The 16,012-nt window shown below is 47.0% G+C and overlaps 1 protein-coding gene across 1 annotated transcript; it reads left to right on the forward strand.

The window, feature by feature from the left end:
- The first annotated feature begins 5,491 nt into the window (after positions 1-5,491).
- On the forward strand, positions 5,492-8,222 carry CALHM1 (calcium homeostasis modulator 1). Its single transcript, XM_043980884.1, has 2 exons — positions 5,492-6,043; positions 7,749-8,222. Exons 1-2 carry the CDS (start codon positions 5,492-5,494, stop codon positions 8,220-8,222), a joined length of 1,026 nt encoding a protein of 341 aa, XP_043836819.1.
- The last annotated feature ends 7,790 nt before the right edge of the window (positions 8,223-16,012 follow it).

The raw sequence follows: 16,012 nt of genomic DNA on the forward strand, positions 1-16,012 counted from the left end.
GAGATGATATGGGATGGAATTAGGGTCAAATTGATTGTGAGTTGTCCCAAAAGAATTACACGACTCAGTTTCCAAGTTTTATTGCAATACTATGGGTGACCACAGGGGGAGAACCAGAAAAGTGGAAAGGTATTTCTCCAATTAGGAAAGGAAAGACAGTTATATTTATAGTATGGATAAATTGATTATCAGTCTCATTATAATAATCTCCACCTTTGGTAAGTACAGGGGAGGGCTTATCCTAATTTGGAGTTCCTGGGATCCTAAGCCAACCTCCAAGGCGGCACCTTTTTCTGTGGAGGTGCGTTTTGGGGGTTTACACATCATTAGGTGAATCTGGGGACAAATTTGGCCTTTTCTGCGCATGTTTCTTTCTGGTTCCCATGCTTAGTTTCAAAACATCTTAATTTTTCATTTATTCCTAGTTTGAGTTTCTATAGCCTGTCAATATATCATTATTATAGTCTTAGGCCTTCATGCCTAGCTCCCTGTTCCCGTTATAGGTACTGATTACTGTGGGTAAGAGAATTTAGCATGCTGACTTGTAAGTTATCCATTAACTGGGGTCTGAAACCCTCTTAGAGCTCATATCTGAATTAGAGCTTGGGTCTTAGGTTTTTCTATTAACCCCTTTTTCACCTCCTACATCAGAGATAAGTATCTCAGAGAGCCATGCCTCTGTATCATGCGTTCTCCCCATGAGAAGTCCAAGGATTTCTCTCTTGTTTTCCTTTCCCTAGCACCTCCATTATTTTATTCTAATTGGATTTGTGTGCAAGAGGGTATAATTCTTTAAAGAAGAATTCCTAAGAACCCCTACCCCAAGCCCCCACAATTTCCCCCATAACACAAAACATAAAAACAGTTAGCCCCCCAATAATTTAATAAACACGGGAGTAAGCTAGGTGGTGTTGATATAGTGGAAAATGGGGTACGGGTTGGGGTTGGGGTTCTTGGGAATTCCTCTTTAAAGAATTACACCCTCTTGCACACAAAACTTAGTTAGAACAAGGTGATAGTTTATTTAGGAGCAAGGGAAGGGAAGGGTGGGGGGAGGGAAACCATGAAAGAAATCCTTAGACTTTTCATGGGGAGATTTGGCATAAAGCACATGGCTCAGAGGTACCAAATCTCCTCGAACAGGAGACTGGAAGGTACTTTTATAGAGGCCTGATGGGGGTGGACCATCAGGCCTGCCTGTGGAAAGTTCCTTTAATGAAGGTGGACCATCCCCCACTGGTGGTAGCTGGGGGAATTGGGTGAGGGGTGGCTACGGATCCCTCTTCAGGACACAAAGGCCGCAGCCACACCCAAACTTATCTCCCCAGGGTAAGGGAGACCAGAAAGAAGGGTAGGAATCCCAAACTAGCTCAGTCCGATTTGGTTCCTCTAGGCGTTATCTGTCCTCTGGTTTAGTTTCTCCAGGAGAAGATTCCTCGGTGTGCCCCAGAGAAATTCTGGGGTGCTCTGCGCCCCATGACATTCCCCACTTCTCTATATATAAGGAAAGGGGACGAAGATTCTTCTGAAACTGCTTCATGCTGACCGGGGGTCGAAGAAATCACGGCGCAAGGGAGGGGGAGGGGAGAGAAGTGGAGAAGGCCTGGAGTGCATGGAGTTGTGAGGGGCCCAGAGAGTCCAGAGGCAACACATAGGCACAGTGTCACGAATCCTTGAGCCTAGATGGAACAGACTTAAACAAAAAATTAAAACTGACCAGAGCAAAAGGAAAAGGGGCTTTATCAGATCAGGAATCAAGTGGGACCTTTTTGCAGGACAGGGTGTGGCCTGCTTTACAGGAGGGAGTTCAAACCTAATTCTGTGATAGGCAGTGTCTGTCTACATTAAGGGTCCTTTTTATCCCATCCCCATTTTGTGCCTTGATTGCATGCTAGGACCTGAACCAGAGAGTAAGACAGAGGTCGCCCCAAAACCATTCCTAGGCTTGCCTCCTATATCCAGCTTGGCCATAGGCCTAACACGATGCTGGTCAGGAGAGCAAGCTGCAGAGCCCTGGATTTTTGCTAAGCCGATCTCTCGGGTGCTGCCCTGGGGACAAAGAGGTAGGAGAGCTGAACCCTTCCTCCCGGCCGGTTTCTCTTGTACCCCAATAAACCTGTTCTCTTATTCCTGATTAGGTCTTGTGCGAGAGTGTAATTCTTTACAGAGGAATCCTAAGGACCCACGTGCTTTCTCCTATCAGCTCTCCCCATATCATTGTCATGGATAGAGTGCTGGGCTGGGAATCAAGAAGACTCATCTTTCTCAGTTCAAATCTGGCCTCAGACACTTACTAGCTGTGTGACCTTGGGCAAGTCACTTAACCTTATTTGCCTCAGTTTCCTCATCTGTAAAATGGACTGGAGAAGGAATGGCAAACCACTTCAGTATCTTTGCCAAGAAAACCCCCAATGGGGATCACGAAGAGTGGGACGCAACTGAAGAACAAACTGAGGTCTGTGTTGGGGAATTGTCTTCCCTCTGTCACACCTTCTTACACATAATGCATCTGTGATTTCATTGACAACAGGGTGCCTTAGGCCCTCAGTTAAAGGCATGTTCCAAGTGGGTATTTGACAACACAAATCAAACCTTATCCATGCCTGCCCATCTGCAGAATTAGAACCCGGATATGCCCGAATCCCAGTTCAGTCCATTTTTTATTTCACCATACTCAGGCATGCAGATACATGGCACACGGACACAGCCACACAGAGATTATAATGAGAGCATCTTGCATTTACAGAGCCCTATGAAGTTTGCAAAGCATTTACTATCCATTATCTCCCACAGACAAACACACATGAGCACACCCACACAGAAGAAGAACCCTGAGGACATGCCTGAGCCAGGGCTGGGCCAGTCAGGGTGGGGCAGGTTGAGGCGAAGGCCTGCCTGATTTCCCAGGAACTTCCCAGGCTTCAAAGGGAGCCCCACAAATGCAGCCCCACCCCCTGTGAATTGAAGAAGCCTTCAGGGCACCGTACCTGGGAGTCCACAGTTTCCCCGGCCAGCAAGATCTCTGGGTGTGGTCTTTTTGTTTTTGCTTCTGGGAGAAGATGGGGGAGGGGATTCTGGGAGGGACTGGGAGCACACACACACACACACACACACACTGCACACACACTGCACACACACATACAGATGCGCCCTTCGTCGGGACACAAAGGCAGTTCCATGGCATGTGAATAGAGCGGTGGACTTAGGGTTAGGAAGACCTCAGTTCAAATCCTTCCTCAGATACTTATTAGCTGTGTGACCTTGGTCAAATCACTTGCACTAAGCCTCACCATGTGTAAAATGGATATTATAATAATAGTGCCTATCTCACAGGATTTTTGTGAGAATCAAATGAGATAATACACATACACATAAAGCACTTTGGAAGCAGCTATTATTATTCCTTACTGTCTCTTTTAGGAGCATAACAAACCTTGCTGGAATCCATCTCTTAGACTTTTGAACTTTCCTCCCCCACTTTTATCTCCTCCCCTAAGCCAGGTGAATGAATATCTGTTTTGTTGTTGTTGTTTTTTTTTAGTTTGCAGGGCAATGAGGGTTAAGTGACTTGCCCAGGGTCACACAGCTAGTAAGTGTCAAGTGTCTGAGGCTGGATTTGAACTCAGGTCCTCCTGAATGCAGGGCCGGTGCTCTATCCACTTCGCCACCTAGCTGCCCCATGAATGAATATCTGGCACCATTACTGAGAAGCAACTTTGTCTTTTATCAACAACCATCATCACCAAACAGCATCACCATCACCATCATTGCCAGGATAAACAGTGTGGTACTGTGGAAAGAAAGACCTGGACCTGGAGTCAGGAATCAGGAGAAACCTGAGTTCAAATCCTAGCTCCTACACTTCCTATTGTGCAACTTTTGGGAAAAACACATAGGGGGCAGCTAGATGGCGCAGTGGTAAAGCACCGGCCCTGGATTCAGGAGTACATGGGTTCAAATCCGGCTTCAGACACTTGACACTTACTAGCTGTGTGACCCTGGGCAAGTCACTTAACCCTCATTGCCCTGCAAAAAAAAAAAAAAAACAACAAAAAAACACATAAAAACTTAAGAGACTCAGTTTCCTCACCTGTCAGATAGGGACAGTGAAATTTGGAATACTTACTTCTCTACAAGGGTTGTGAGGAATGTGCTCTGTAAGCCTTAAGGTAAGTTGTGAGTTATTAACATCATCATTATGAGACTCAATCAATCCCAGTGGTGACTCAGCAATCCTTTATCTAAGTCACTTTATCTCTTCAGATGTCACTTTTCCCAGCTATGAGATGAAAAAAACCAACTGGCTTTCTGGGGGTGTGCTGGTAAATGTCTAACAACCGGCTTTCTGGGGGAAATGTACACACAATGCACTTATAAATTTCATCTGCTTTATTCAGTTTCTCCATCACTTTCTTAATCTAGATGATGAGCAAAACAATAAACCAAGCCCCAATTTGTAGCATTTGCAGATTTCCAAAGTAGAAATGCCCATACCGAAAATTTAACAATTGGCTGGCCCAGATGAGCTGGCTCTGGCAATCTTGTGCTAACATGATCCCGGTAATCATCAAGCCCCTTGTGACATTTGATGTTTAATATCCATCATGAAATGGGAAAGGAACTGTTACAGGTTTTAGAATCACAATGAGTAGAGGACAGCTTCCCTAGAGCAGTCCAACCACAGACTGAGCTGAGTGGCCACAGCCTGGGCCCCCGCTGGGCTGGTGTCCCCTTGAGAAGAGCCCATGGGGCAGGGTCTCCTCTATTTCTACTGATAGCTGCATCCACACCTGCACAGCAGGCTCATGCTCCTGCTCTGTAGGAAACAAGATGAGCTTCCCTCCTGCTCCACCCCATGCTTTTTATCCAAACTTAGTCTTCATTGGAGGACTATAGGCTTGCCCTTCCCCTCATGCCCCCAGCCCTGATCCCCACAGTGAACTTGGCCCTTCTTCCGAGGCAGATGAGTAGAACAGACAAGGTCAGGGCCCTCCCCTTGTGGTTTCCCTGTTTGCTGATGGCTATAGAGGTGACTGGCCTGGAAGGGGTGGGGAAAGGAAAAACCAGCGAGAGAGAAAGCCTCCCCAGCTGACTCAGGATTTGCAAACCAGCTCAGGGAGAGCCAGGGGTGGGGGCTGGCAGGGGGGCAGTACTGGAGACACAGGCAGTAAAGGAGAGACAGCCACCGCCCTGAAAACCTCCACAGTCCAGGGGGACTCCAGGACCCTGAGACATGAGGCCAGGGGAACCCTGCGGGAAAAGCCAAGCATCTGAGGCAGAGTGTGCTCCAGTCGCTGTCCCGGGCACCCCGTCGGGACCAGGGGGCTGGAGACCGACACACAGGGGGCCAGGCAGAAGGGGTCAGCTCTGAGGTGGGGAGGAGCCAAGTCCAGCCTGGGCTGATTGAGAGCAGGAAGCCCAGACCTCCTGGGTCCCGAGGTCCCTTGGTTCTCTAGAAGAGGGAGGCCAGGGTGGCCTGTGGAACCCCACGATGGATAAGTTCCGGATGATATTCCAGTTCTTGCAATCTAACCAGGAATCCTTCATGAACGGCATCTGTGGGATCATGGCTCTGGCCAGCGCCCAGATGTACTCGGCTTTTGACTTCAGCTGCCCCTGCCTGCCGGGGTACAACCTGGCATACAGCGGGGGCATACTTCTGGTGCCTCCCTTGGTGCTCTTCCTGCTGGGACTGGTGATGAACAACAACGTCTCCATGCTGGCTGAGGAATGGAAGCGGCCCACCGGCCAGCGGCATAAAGACCCCGCCGTGCTGCGCTATATGTTCTGTTCCATGGCCCAGCGGGCCCTGATCGCGCCTGTGGTCTGGGTGGCCGTCACCCTGCTGGACGGCAAGTGTTTCTTATGCGCCTTCTGTACGGCCGTGCCTGTGGCCACCCTGGGAAATTCAAGCCAAGTCCCTGACCTGGCCCAGCAGGAGCTGGTCAGGCTGCTGGCTCGAATCCCCTGCCAGGAGATCTATGATGGAGACTGGCTGCTCGCCCGAGAGGTGGCCGTCCGATATCTGCGTTGCATCTCCCAGGTGAGCTCTCCAATGTCCTCCTTACTTCCTGATCTTCTTCTACTGGGCCATCATCTCCTAAATGAAAACAATCTATTCATTGTACTTCCTTCTGGGAATGAGGCCCAAGACTGAAATCCCCTGTGCCAACTCAGGGGCCTAGCTAGCCCATCCAGGGTCAAGGCCTGGGGCCAGTGGCACAGCAGGTCCTAGGTGCCCAGCCTGTTCCAGTAGGCCTGGAGAATGATTAAAAGCCACAAAGCATTTGCATCCTTTAAAACTAGGGAACCTGGAAAGGGAGGAGGAAGGGCCTTGCTGAGGAAGGGCCTTGGGCCATTTGGATACATTTCCCAGGCAAATATAGCCAGCAAGCCCCCTCTCCTAGGTGAGAACTGAGAGGGCTGATGTTGGACCCTTGGATAGAAACAGAAGAAGGATAGGGTAAAATCTATTCCAGCCTTTGGCATTTCCCTTCTTGGAAATCAGACCTCATTTCTGCATGAGACCCCTCTGGAGAACTGAAAAGGAAAAATCCTCCAAAACCAGGGCTTTAGAGATCGACTGATACTATGGGAGACTTGGAATGGAGTCCTGCCCCATTTAAGGGCCTTTGGGCAAGTCAACTATGTGGGCTATTATTCTTCCATTTAGAAATTGAGGGTGTTTCTCTCCGGGATGGTGTAAGGTTCACAAATCAAAAATCATATATTGAGCCCTAGTGCAGGCCAATCCGAGGCCATAGGAGACACAAGTATGAACGAGAAGGTCTCTGGGAGCTTCAAGTCTAGTTGGGGAGACAAGACAGAGGAATAAATTCACTAACAATCCAGGGTATTACATGTTGAAGTTTCTAATGAAGAATACTGCAGGGACAGTAAGATTCAGGGGGAGACCACTGAGGGATGGCTTAGCTAGAGGGGGATTTCTTAGAAGAGGTGGTTTAGTATTGTTGTTTGTTTTGGTTTTTTGGGGGTTTTTTTTGGTGGGGCAATGAGGGTTAAGTGACTTGCCCAGGGTCACACAGCTAGTAATCATCAAGTGTCCAAGGCTGGATTTGAACTCAGGCACTCCTGAATCCAGGGCCAGTGATTTATCCACTGCTCCACCTAGCTGCCTGGAGGCGGTTTAGTATTAATATGAAATAACAACAACAACAATAATAATATATTCATTTTGTCTATTTCCTCATAAGTAAAGGGAAGGAAAGAAGAGGATAGGCATTTATTAAGGGCCTGCCATGTGAAAGATAGTGTGTCAAACACTTTATAAATCTCATCTCAATTGATTCTCATAACAACATTGGGAGGTAGGTTCTATTCTTATTTCCACTTTGCAGTTGAGGGAACTGAGGCAGATAAAGGTTAAGTGATTTGTCCAAGATTGCACAGCTAGAAAGCATGTGAGGCTGAATTTGAACTCAAGTCTTCCTGACTCCAAGTCCAGAAATCTTATTTACTGTGCCGCCTAGGTCCCTCTCATCTGTAAAATGAAAAGCAAATGTTAGTATTATTCCCATTTTACAGATGAAGAAATTAAGGCTCTGAGAAGGCACACAGCTTGTAAATATCTGAGGAAGAATTAAAACCCATGACTTGGGAGTCCAATGTCTCACTATACCATATGCCTCCCCAGTGGCCTGTAGCTCCTGAAAGGAGAGGGAGGTAGGGCAAGGTAGGAAGGGGCATCTATCCCTCCCTACTCACTCCTCCATTTGGGGTCCTTACAGGCTTTGGGCTGGACCTTCGTGCTACTGACCACACTCTTGGCATTCATCGTCCGGGCGGTTCGGCCCTGCTTCACCCAGGCTGCCTTCCTCAAGAGCAAGTACTGGTCCCACTATATCGACATTGAACGCAAACTCTTTGATGAGACCTGCACCGAACATGCCAAGGCCTTTGCCAAAGTCTGCATCCAACAATTCTTCGAAGCCATGAACCACGACCTAACCTTGGGTCACTCTCATCCAAAACCAGCCAAGGCCCCTGCTGAAGGGGCAGAGGATGAGCGGGGAAAGCTTCATGGCATTACTGATCAGGGTACCATGAACCAACTGCTCAAGAGCTGGCATAACTGTAAGCCCCCACTACGGCTGGATCAGGAAGAGCCACTCCTGGAGAATGGGTGGGTAGGTGGGGCGCCAGGGCCTAGCCCAGCCCCTATACTGAGGAAGGAGGTGGCCACCTACTTCAGCAAAGTGTGAGGGAGCAAGACCTGGGGCTCTAGCTACAAGCTACAGGTTTGCAAGCCACATGCCAGGCTCAGGGCTGGGTTTATGATAGAGCAGGTATCTGTTTCAAGGTCCAGGACCACCTTGTTCCCAACAGCCTCCCATGCTACCAACCACAGAAGTCATTGGGTCTCTTGAGGTCAGCATCGGCAAAGATTTAAAAGCATTTTTCATGAGTTAGGAAACCATATTGGGACTACTGCGTAGATGGATAAAATAAGGATCCTGGAGCTGCCCGTGGTTGACCTGATTGGTAGTGGGCCCATGGAGCCCAGGGAGGAGACTCCCAGTCTCAATGCTCCGGGCTCTCCTCCTCCAACAAAGGAGAAATTTCTGGTATAGGAAGAGAGAGAGAGAGAGAGAGAGAGAGAAAGAGAGAGAGAGACTGGCTTTTCCTAAATCAACCCTTTATCTTCACTATTTCCCTGCCCCTTAAAAAAAATCACTCACTCTTCATGGGAAATAGGATTAGCAGTATTAATCAGGATATATCAGAGTGGAATTAACTGAGCTGTCAGGAGGAGTGGGGGGAAGAAGCCAGGGATTCTGTAGATCCCCAGCCTTTCTCCAATACCCCCTTCCCTAACAGGTGGATTTAGCCCTTGTCTCCCCTCAGCTAGAACTGGGTAGCCAGTTCTAATGTTCCTGGAACCATTCCTGGGGATATCACTTGCCTATAAGCGAAAGTCACAGGAAGTGAGATTTGTCTTGTGGGGCAAAGAGAGATGAAATGAGGGGCTTTCATTCTAGACCTTACCTGCACATCCCCTATTGTGTGAGATAGACAAGGCTATCAAAGCTAGTATCTGGAGACCGAAAATTCTGCTCCAGGGCACATGACCTGCACAGTATCTGTGATTATGTTCAAAATGATAATATTGTGACTTTGTGTTTGTGAAAAAGTTTTGTGAAAAACACCCTTCTTTTCTGGAGGTCAGGGAGCTTGTAGATTTCTCAACTCATCCTTCTACCCACCTTTGAGACGAGGATCTGGAAGGCTTTCTCATTTTACAGTCAGGGAAACTGAGGCTTAGAATAATGAAGCAATATCTCCCACAAGGTCTGGGCCCTCTGGAATTCTTTGGGCTCAAGGATTTTGAGATAAGACCCCTCCACTTAATAATGGTCTATGGACATGGCTATGAACCATGACCTGAGCTTGGGCCATTCTGAGTTTGGGCTTCAGCAGTGATGTATTGCACTCAGCCATTTCCATTCTCCCGATCCTCTCTGTGACTTGCAGTGATGAGGCTAGCTGTGGTGAGAAAGGTATTACTCTCCTTTTATCCCCACCTCCTCAACATTGGACAGTACCTGGCTACTTGTCACCCATTGCTCTGGGCCAGCGCGGAAGCTGTGGTGGCTTTCAAGGAGTCACATATTGTGATACTCCATCTTAAGGATTTGGGAGTTAGGGTGAGGGATCTTTAATACAACCCCTGCTACCTTCCCCAGGGGAAACTACTCAAAATCATGTAGTGGAACATGGGAAGGTGGGAAAGGTCTGCCTCCCCAAGATATATACCCTATAAAATATGAAAAATGTAATGATGCCTTTGTGAGTGAAAATTGCTTTTTCCATATTCCTTAACTTAAGATGCGAATACCCTTGAGAGAAGGCATGCATTCGGTCCTCAAGTTTTCAGGATGAGTTAATAAATTGCTTAATTCAATGAACATTTGTTAAGGCTTATTATATATAGGAACAAGCTAGGTTCTGAATGAATTTATAGATCATCTTCCAGTCTCCTCCACTCCCAAGATCTGAGATCCCACAATGTAATTTCCTAGGTCTTCAGAACCGGTAAGAAACTGGGAGGAGGGAAAGTCTTAATTAGAATCTAGAGAAAATTCAAGTGTCAGGAAGAGTTGGGATTTAAAAACCAACCACCACCAGGCTCATTCTCTAGTGGAATGGGTCATGCTATGAATGCAAACATCCCACTGTTTAATCCTTTAATCAGAACTGGTGATAATGATGTTAAATATAGAAATTCCTCCTAAGAGGACGTCTATAAGATAGGTTCATAGGATCACTGAGTTGGAGCTGAAAGGGACCTTAAATGACATTGAGTACAACACCCTCACTTTACAGATGAGGAAACTGAGGGGGAAAAAAGATGTTAAGCGCTTTGCCCAGGGTCATACAGCTAGTAAATGTCTGAGGCAGGATGGTCTTCCTGACTCCTCCTTGATTTCTCTCAGTCAAGTAAGATATGCAGATTTATGCAACTGGAACAGGCTGTGTCCTGTATCAACACCTCCCCCCACCCCACCCCCTCAACTGAATTTACCTGGCTGTAAGAATGAAGGGGGGGGGGGCAGCTAGGTGGTGTAGTGGATAAAGCACCGGCCCTGGATTTAGGAGGACCTGAGTTCAAATCCGGTCTCAGACACTTGACACTTTGCTAGCTGTGTGACCTTGGGCAAGTCACTTAACTCTCATTGCCCGGGGGGGGGGGGGGGGAATGAAAGGGTGGGATAGGGAGAGGCCAGCCCTTGGTTGGGAAAAGTACCACCACGGTAACAGGACTCTGAGGATGCCAGGGGTGGTGGCTCATGACTGGGCAAGGGAGCAGGGGGTAGGCATGCCCTGAGAAAATATTCAGTGTGCCCCAGATGTCATCACCTTGAAGAAACATTCCAGCCCCCCATGCTAGCTCTAGCTCCAAATGGAGAGAGGGGAGGGCACAAAGGAAAAAGGAGACCACTTTCCTGAAATTCCTTTTTGAGATACAAATGGCACAACTGACGTGCTTATCAAATTTACAGGTGACCCAAAGCTAGGGGGACGGGTTAATATACTGGAGGAAGGATTCAGCATTCAAAGATCTTGTCAACTCTACCTTTATAACATATCTCACATCTGTCTTCTTCTCCCTATTAATTTGGTCAGCACCCCTAATTCATGCCTTTACTTAGAAGGCAGCTGGGTAGCACAGTGGATAGAGAGATGGGATTTGGAATCGAGAAGTCCTGAGTTCAAATCCTACCTCAGACACTTACTAGCTTAACCTCTCAGCCTCAGTTTCCTCATTTGTAAAATGGGGATCACGACAGTACTTACCTCTGAGAGTTGTTGAGAGAACCAAATTAAGTAACAGATATAAAATGCTTTGCTGGGTGGGAAGGCGGGAAGCACACTATATAACAGTTAGGTCTTAACATTACCTCTCACTTGGATTATTATAATAGCACGCCAATTGTACTACCAGCTTGTGGACTCTCCCCTCTTCAATCTATCCTCTGCATAGCAACCAAAACAATGTTCCTGAAGCCTAAATCAGATCACGTTTCTCCCTTGCCTTGAGGATTAACAACAGACTCTTCAGCTCGCCACCTAAATCCCTGTATAATCTGGCTTCAGACTATCTTTCCAGGTTCAGTTCCTTTTATTCCCCTTTCCCACACTCAATGTTTCAGCTAAATTTGCTGAATCCAGCTCCCTGTTCTCTTCTCTGAACTCCAGAGTGCCTTTATTCCCTAACCACCTGGCCATTCCCCATGCCTTAGAATAGTCTCCTTACCTATGACTCTTAGATTCCTTAGTTTAAGGCTCAGCTCAGAGGTATCTCCTCTGATACTTTTCCTGACCTCCCTCCCTCATTGTTAGTGCTATCTCCCTCCTCATATATGTGCATATAATTATTTTTCTATATGTTGTATCCCCCCAGTGGAACATAAACTCCTAGGGAGAAGGGGATGCTTTTTGTTTTGTGGTTATGTCCCAGGACCTAATGTAGTGCCTTGCACAGATCAGTCACTTAAAAAATACTTGTTGGATTCAATTGCATAATTTACAAATTATGTTGCCAGGCTAGAATCTTGAGCTGAATCAAATAAGATGAAATTTAATAGTGATAAATGCAAAGACTTTGATTGGTCTTAAAAACAAAACAAAAAACCAACTTCACAGATCCAAGAGGCAACTGCACAATGGTTTATCTGAAAAAAAGTTTGGGGATCTTAGTGGCCAGCAAGCTCGATATGGATCAGCACTGTATTAAGTCAAGAAAGCTAATGTGATTTTTAAGCTACACTTAGAGTGGCACAGTGTCTAGGACTAAGGAACCCGCAGCAAGGGATTCCGCTGTGGATCAGGCCACATCTGTTAGCACAGACTTCAATTCTGGATGCCATATTTTGGGGAAGGATATTGACAAACTGGAAAGTGACCAGGTGAGGACTACCAAGATAGGGAAGGACTTCAAGTTTATGCCATGTGAGGATTGATTGAGGAATTGGTTGAGATGGTTACCCTGAAGAAGAGAAGACTGCACCCCAAGGACCACTGGCTTTTTCCACTTGACTTGGTGCTATACCACTCAGAATGTGAGCTCCTTGAGACTATAGGAATGATCTTTTTCTATTTGAATCCCTAGCACTTGGCACAGAGCTTTACAAACAAGTAATTAATAAATGCTTTTCAATTCAATGAAAAAGAGATTAGATTCATTCAGTTTGGCTCTCAGGGCAGAATTAGAAGCAATAGTTGGAGATGGCAAAACGACAAATTTAGGCTCACAATTGTTGTTGTTGAGTCGTTTCAGCCTTGTCTGACTTTTTGTGACCCCATTTGGGGTTTTCTTGGCAAAGACACTGGAGTGGCTTGCCATTTTTTACAATTAGGGGAATCTCAAAGTGGAATGGAGGGTCGCTAGGTGGCTCAGTGGATAGAGTGCTGGGCCTGGAATCAGGAAGACTTGAGTTCAAATTTGACCTCAGACCCTTACAAGCTGTGTAACCCTGGGAAAGTCACTTAGCCTTGTTTGCCTCAGTTTTCTCATCTGGAGAAGGAGATGGCAAACCACTCCAGTGTCTTTGCCAAGAAGACCCCAGAAAATGGGGTCACAAAGAGCTGGACATGACTAAACAACAAAAATGAAATGAGCTTCCTAGGAAGGTAATGTGTTTTCCCTCCTGGGAGGTTGTGAGTATAGCTGGACAATCCCTTATCTAGGATGATGCAGACTAGATTCTAGTTCAGGGATGAGTTGGAATACTTGGTCTCCAAAGTCCCTGCCAATCCTAAGATTCTGGGAAGTTAGATGCTGACTTTGTCCAGGGCTTTGGCTATAGGAAACACTCCCTTCCTCCCTTTGGTATTTGGGGGTGGGGTGAGAAGCTCCAAAGTGGTAGGGGATTGCATTGTGGGATCTCAGGACCTGGGAGCAGGGTAAGATGTCAGCCTAAAGATGAGACGCTGTGTCTGACTGCAGCTGCAAGACCCAGCCTTGCTCCTCCCCTCCCCAGCTGAGCTAAATCTTACTTCTAGCTGCCAAGGAGGTGTGAGTGAGTCACAGGAAAGGAGGGAGAAGAGGGAGGGGGAAGCATCTGGCCTGGCAGGGTGTGGCCTGTACATGAGAACACAAAACTCCTCTTTTCAGGAAACAGAAAAGCGATTCCCCTTTCCCCCCCCCTTAAAAAAAAAAAACCCAGCAGGGAGGTGTGATCTCTACGAGGGGAGGGTATGTCTGTCCATGGAGCAGTCCTATGGAGGGCATTAAAGATAGACTGGACCCTTCTGGCTAGATTCTTCCTTCTGACATCTTTCCTTCCTCTCCCTTCATCTCCTCAGCTTTTCTCTTCCCCCTTTCACTTTCTCCCAACTAGAAACTCTCTCAATAAATATTAACTGTCTACTACAGTTAAACCAAAGTACTTTGTACTGCATGAAATACAAGAATGCAATATAACACAGCTCCTGCCCTTGGTAAGCTTGATGAGAAGCGTGGTGGTGATAAATGAAGAATCATAAGGTCCCAGACGTAGGGCTGGAAGGGACCTTTACAAGCCATTGATTCCAAACCCCTCATTTCACAGATGAGGGAAACTGGAGATCAGAGAGGTCAAGTAACTTGCTCAGAGTCATATAACTTATAAGTGTCTGAGACAAGTTCCAAACCCAGGTCTTCCTGACTCCAAGTCCAATGCCTCCGTCCACTCTACAATGTCGCTGCCTCTTCTGTGCACAATTTTTTTTATTTTTTGGTGGGGCAATGAGGGTTAAGTGACTTGCCCGAGGTCACACAGCTAGTGTCCAGTGACTGAGGTCACATTTGAACTCAGGTCCTCCTGAATCCAGGACTGGTGCTTTATCCACTGCGCTACCTAGCTGCCCTGTGCACAAATAATGACACAGAGAAGAATGCTATGAGTCCACCACAAATACAAAGTGCTGCCTTAGTTCAGAGGATAAAGAAATCACACCCAACTTGGGCGTCAAGAGAAAGGGGAAGGGAAGACATAAAGAAGACTTCATGAAGTTGACCTGGGACTTAAAGAATGAACAGGATTTTTTTTTTCGGGCCAATTAGGATTAAGTGACTTGTCCAGGGTCACACAGCTCATAAGTGTCAAGTGTCTGAGGTTAGACTTGAACTCAGGTCCTCCTGGATCCAAGGCCAGTGCTTTATCCACTGCACCACCTAGCTGCCCCAAGATTAAGCAGGCTTTTAACAGGTCTTTGGAATGGAGGTGGGTGTGGAGCATTTGAGGACAAGACAGCACAGACAGAGGGGAAAGCAGAAGATGGAATTGCAGGTCTCTTAGACTGGGCATGTGGCTCTCGGTCATCCACCTAGAGGTGCAGGAAGGGCAGGGATGCAGATTCCTATCACTATACACTGTTTAACATCCCTGAACAATTCTCCATCATCAAAACTAACGGAGGGGCAGCTAGGTGGCACAGTGGATAGAGCACCAGCCCTGGAGTCAGGAGGACCTGAGTTCAAATCCGGCCTCAGACACTTAACACTTACTACCTGTGTGACCCTGGGCAAGTCACTTAACCCCAATTACCTCACTTAAAAAAAAAAAAAACTAATGGAAAGGAGCAGAGTTGCAGACAATCCAAAAGAACAGAGGAGTCCAAAGTAATTTCTATTCTGTTTGGGACTGCATCACAGTATACTGTTGTTTTGCCCTTTCAGCAACAGTTACCTTCCTGACCCCATCTACCTGAGGCTGGGGGCACTTGGGAGTTTGGGCTTCCCTCATCTTGGAAAGAGCCTGTGGATTCTTCCCAGGAAGAATCTAGACTTTAATAGCCATACCTCCCACTTCCTTCAAGCACAGCAATCCTGCCCCATACATACACTCAACTAACTGAAAATAAAAAAGCAATGTGGGGGCAGCTAGGTGTCACAGTGGATAAAGTACCAGTACCTGAGTTCAAATCTGGCCTCCGACACTTGACACTTACTAGCTGTGTGACCCTGGGCAAGTAGCTTAACCCCCACGGCCCCGCAAAAAAAACCCCCAAAAAACAACGTGAACAATGTGGCCCAATGCCTTCCTAAGGCAATTCCCCCAAAAGAGTGGGAAAGAAATGCAGCCGTTGGTCAGTTAAACCAGCTGTGTAGGAAGGGACAGACTAAAAATTGACCAGCTCTGACCTCTATCCTCCTTCAGTCGCGAACTGAGGTTAGGAGGGAGTGCACCGGAGCCAGCTTTTGCAAAAACACGGAGGCAGCAAATAGGTCAGCTTGGCTGGCAAGTAGTGTGCAATAGCACATAAGACTGGAGTTAGACTGGAGCCAGACTGTGAAAGGCTTTTTGAAGATAATTTAGGGTGGATTTTGATGAACATAAAGGGAGAAGAATTGGCAAGGAGGGGGTTATGGTCCGTTAAAATGCAAAGCAAGACAGCAGAAGACAGAACTAAGGAACAATTAGGAACCTCCCCTGCCCAGCCAGGAAGGCAGAGTAAAAGGGTCGGACAAGAATAATCTTTTCCTCTGATCCGCAGAGACACCAGGTTC

This window comes from Dromiciops gliroides, chromosome 2 (assembly GCF_019393635.1).
Source record: "Dromiciops gliroides isolate mDroGli1 chromosome 2, mDroGli1.pri, whole genome shotgun sequence".
NCBI lineage: Eukaryota > Metazoa > Chordata > Mammalia > Microbiotheria > Microbiotheriidae > Dromiciops > Dromiciops gliroides.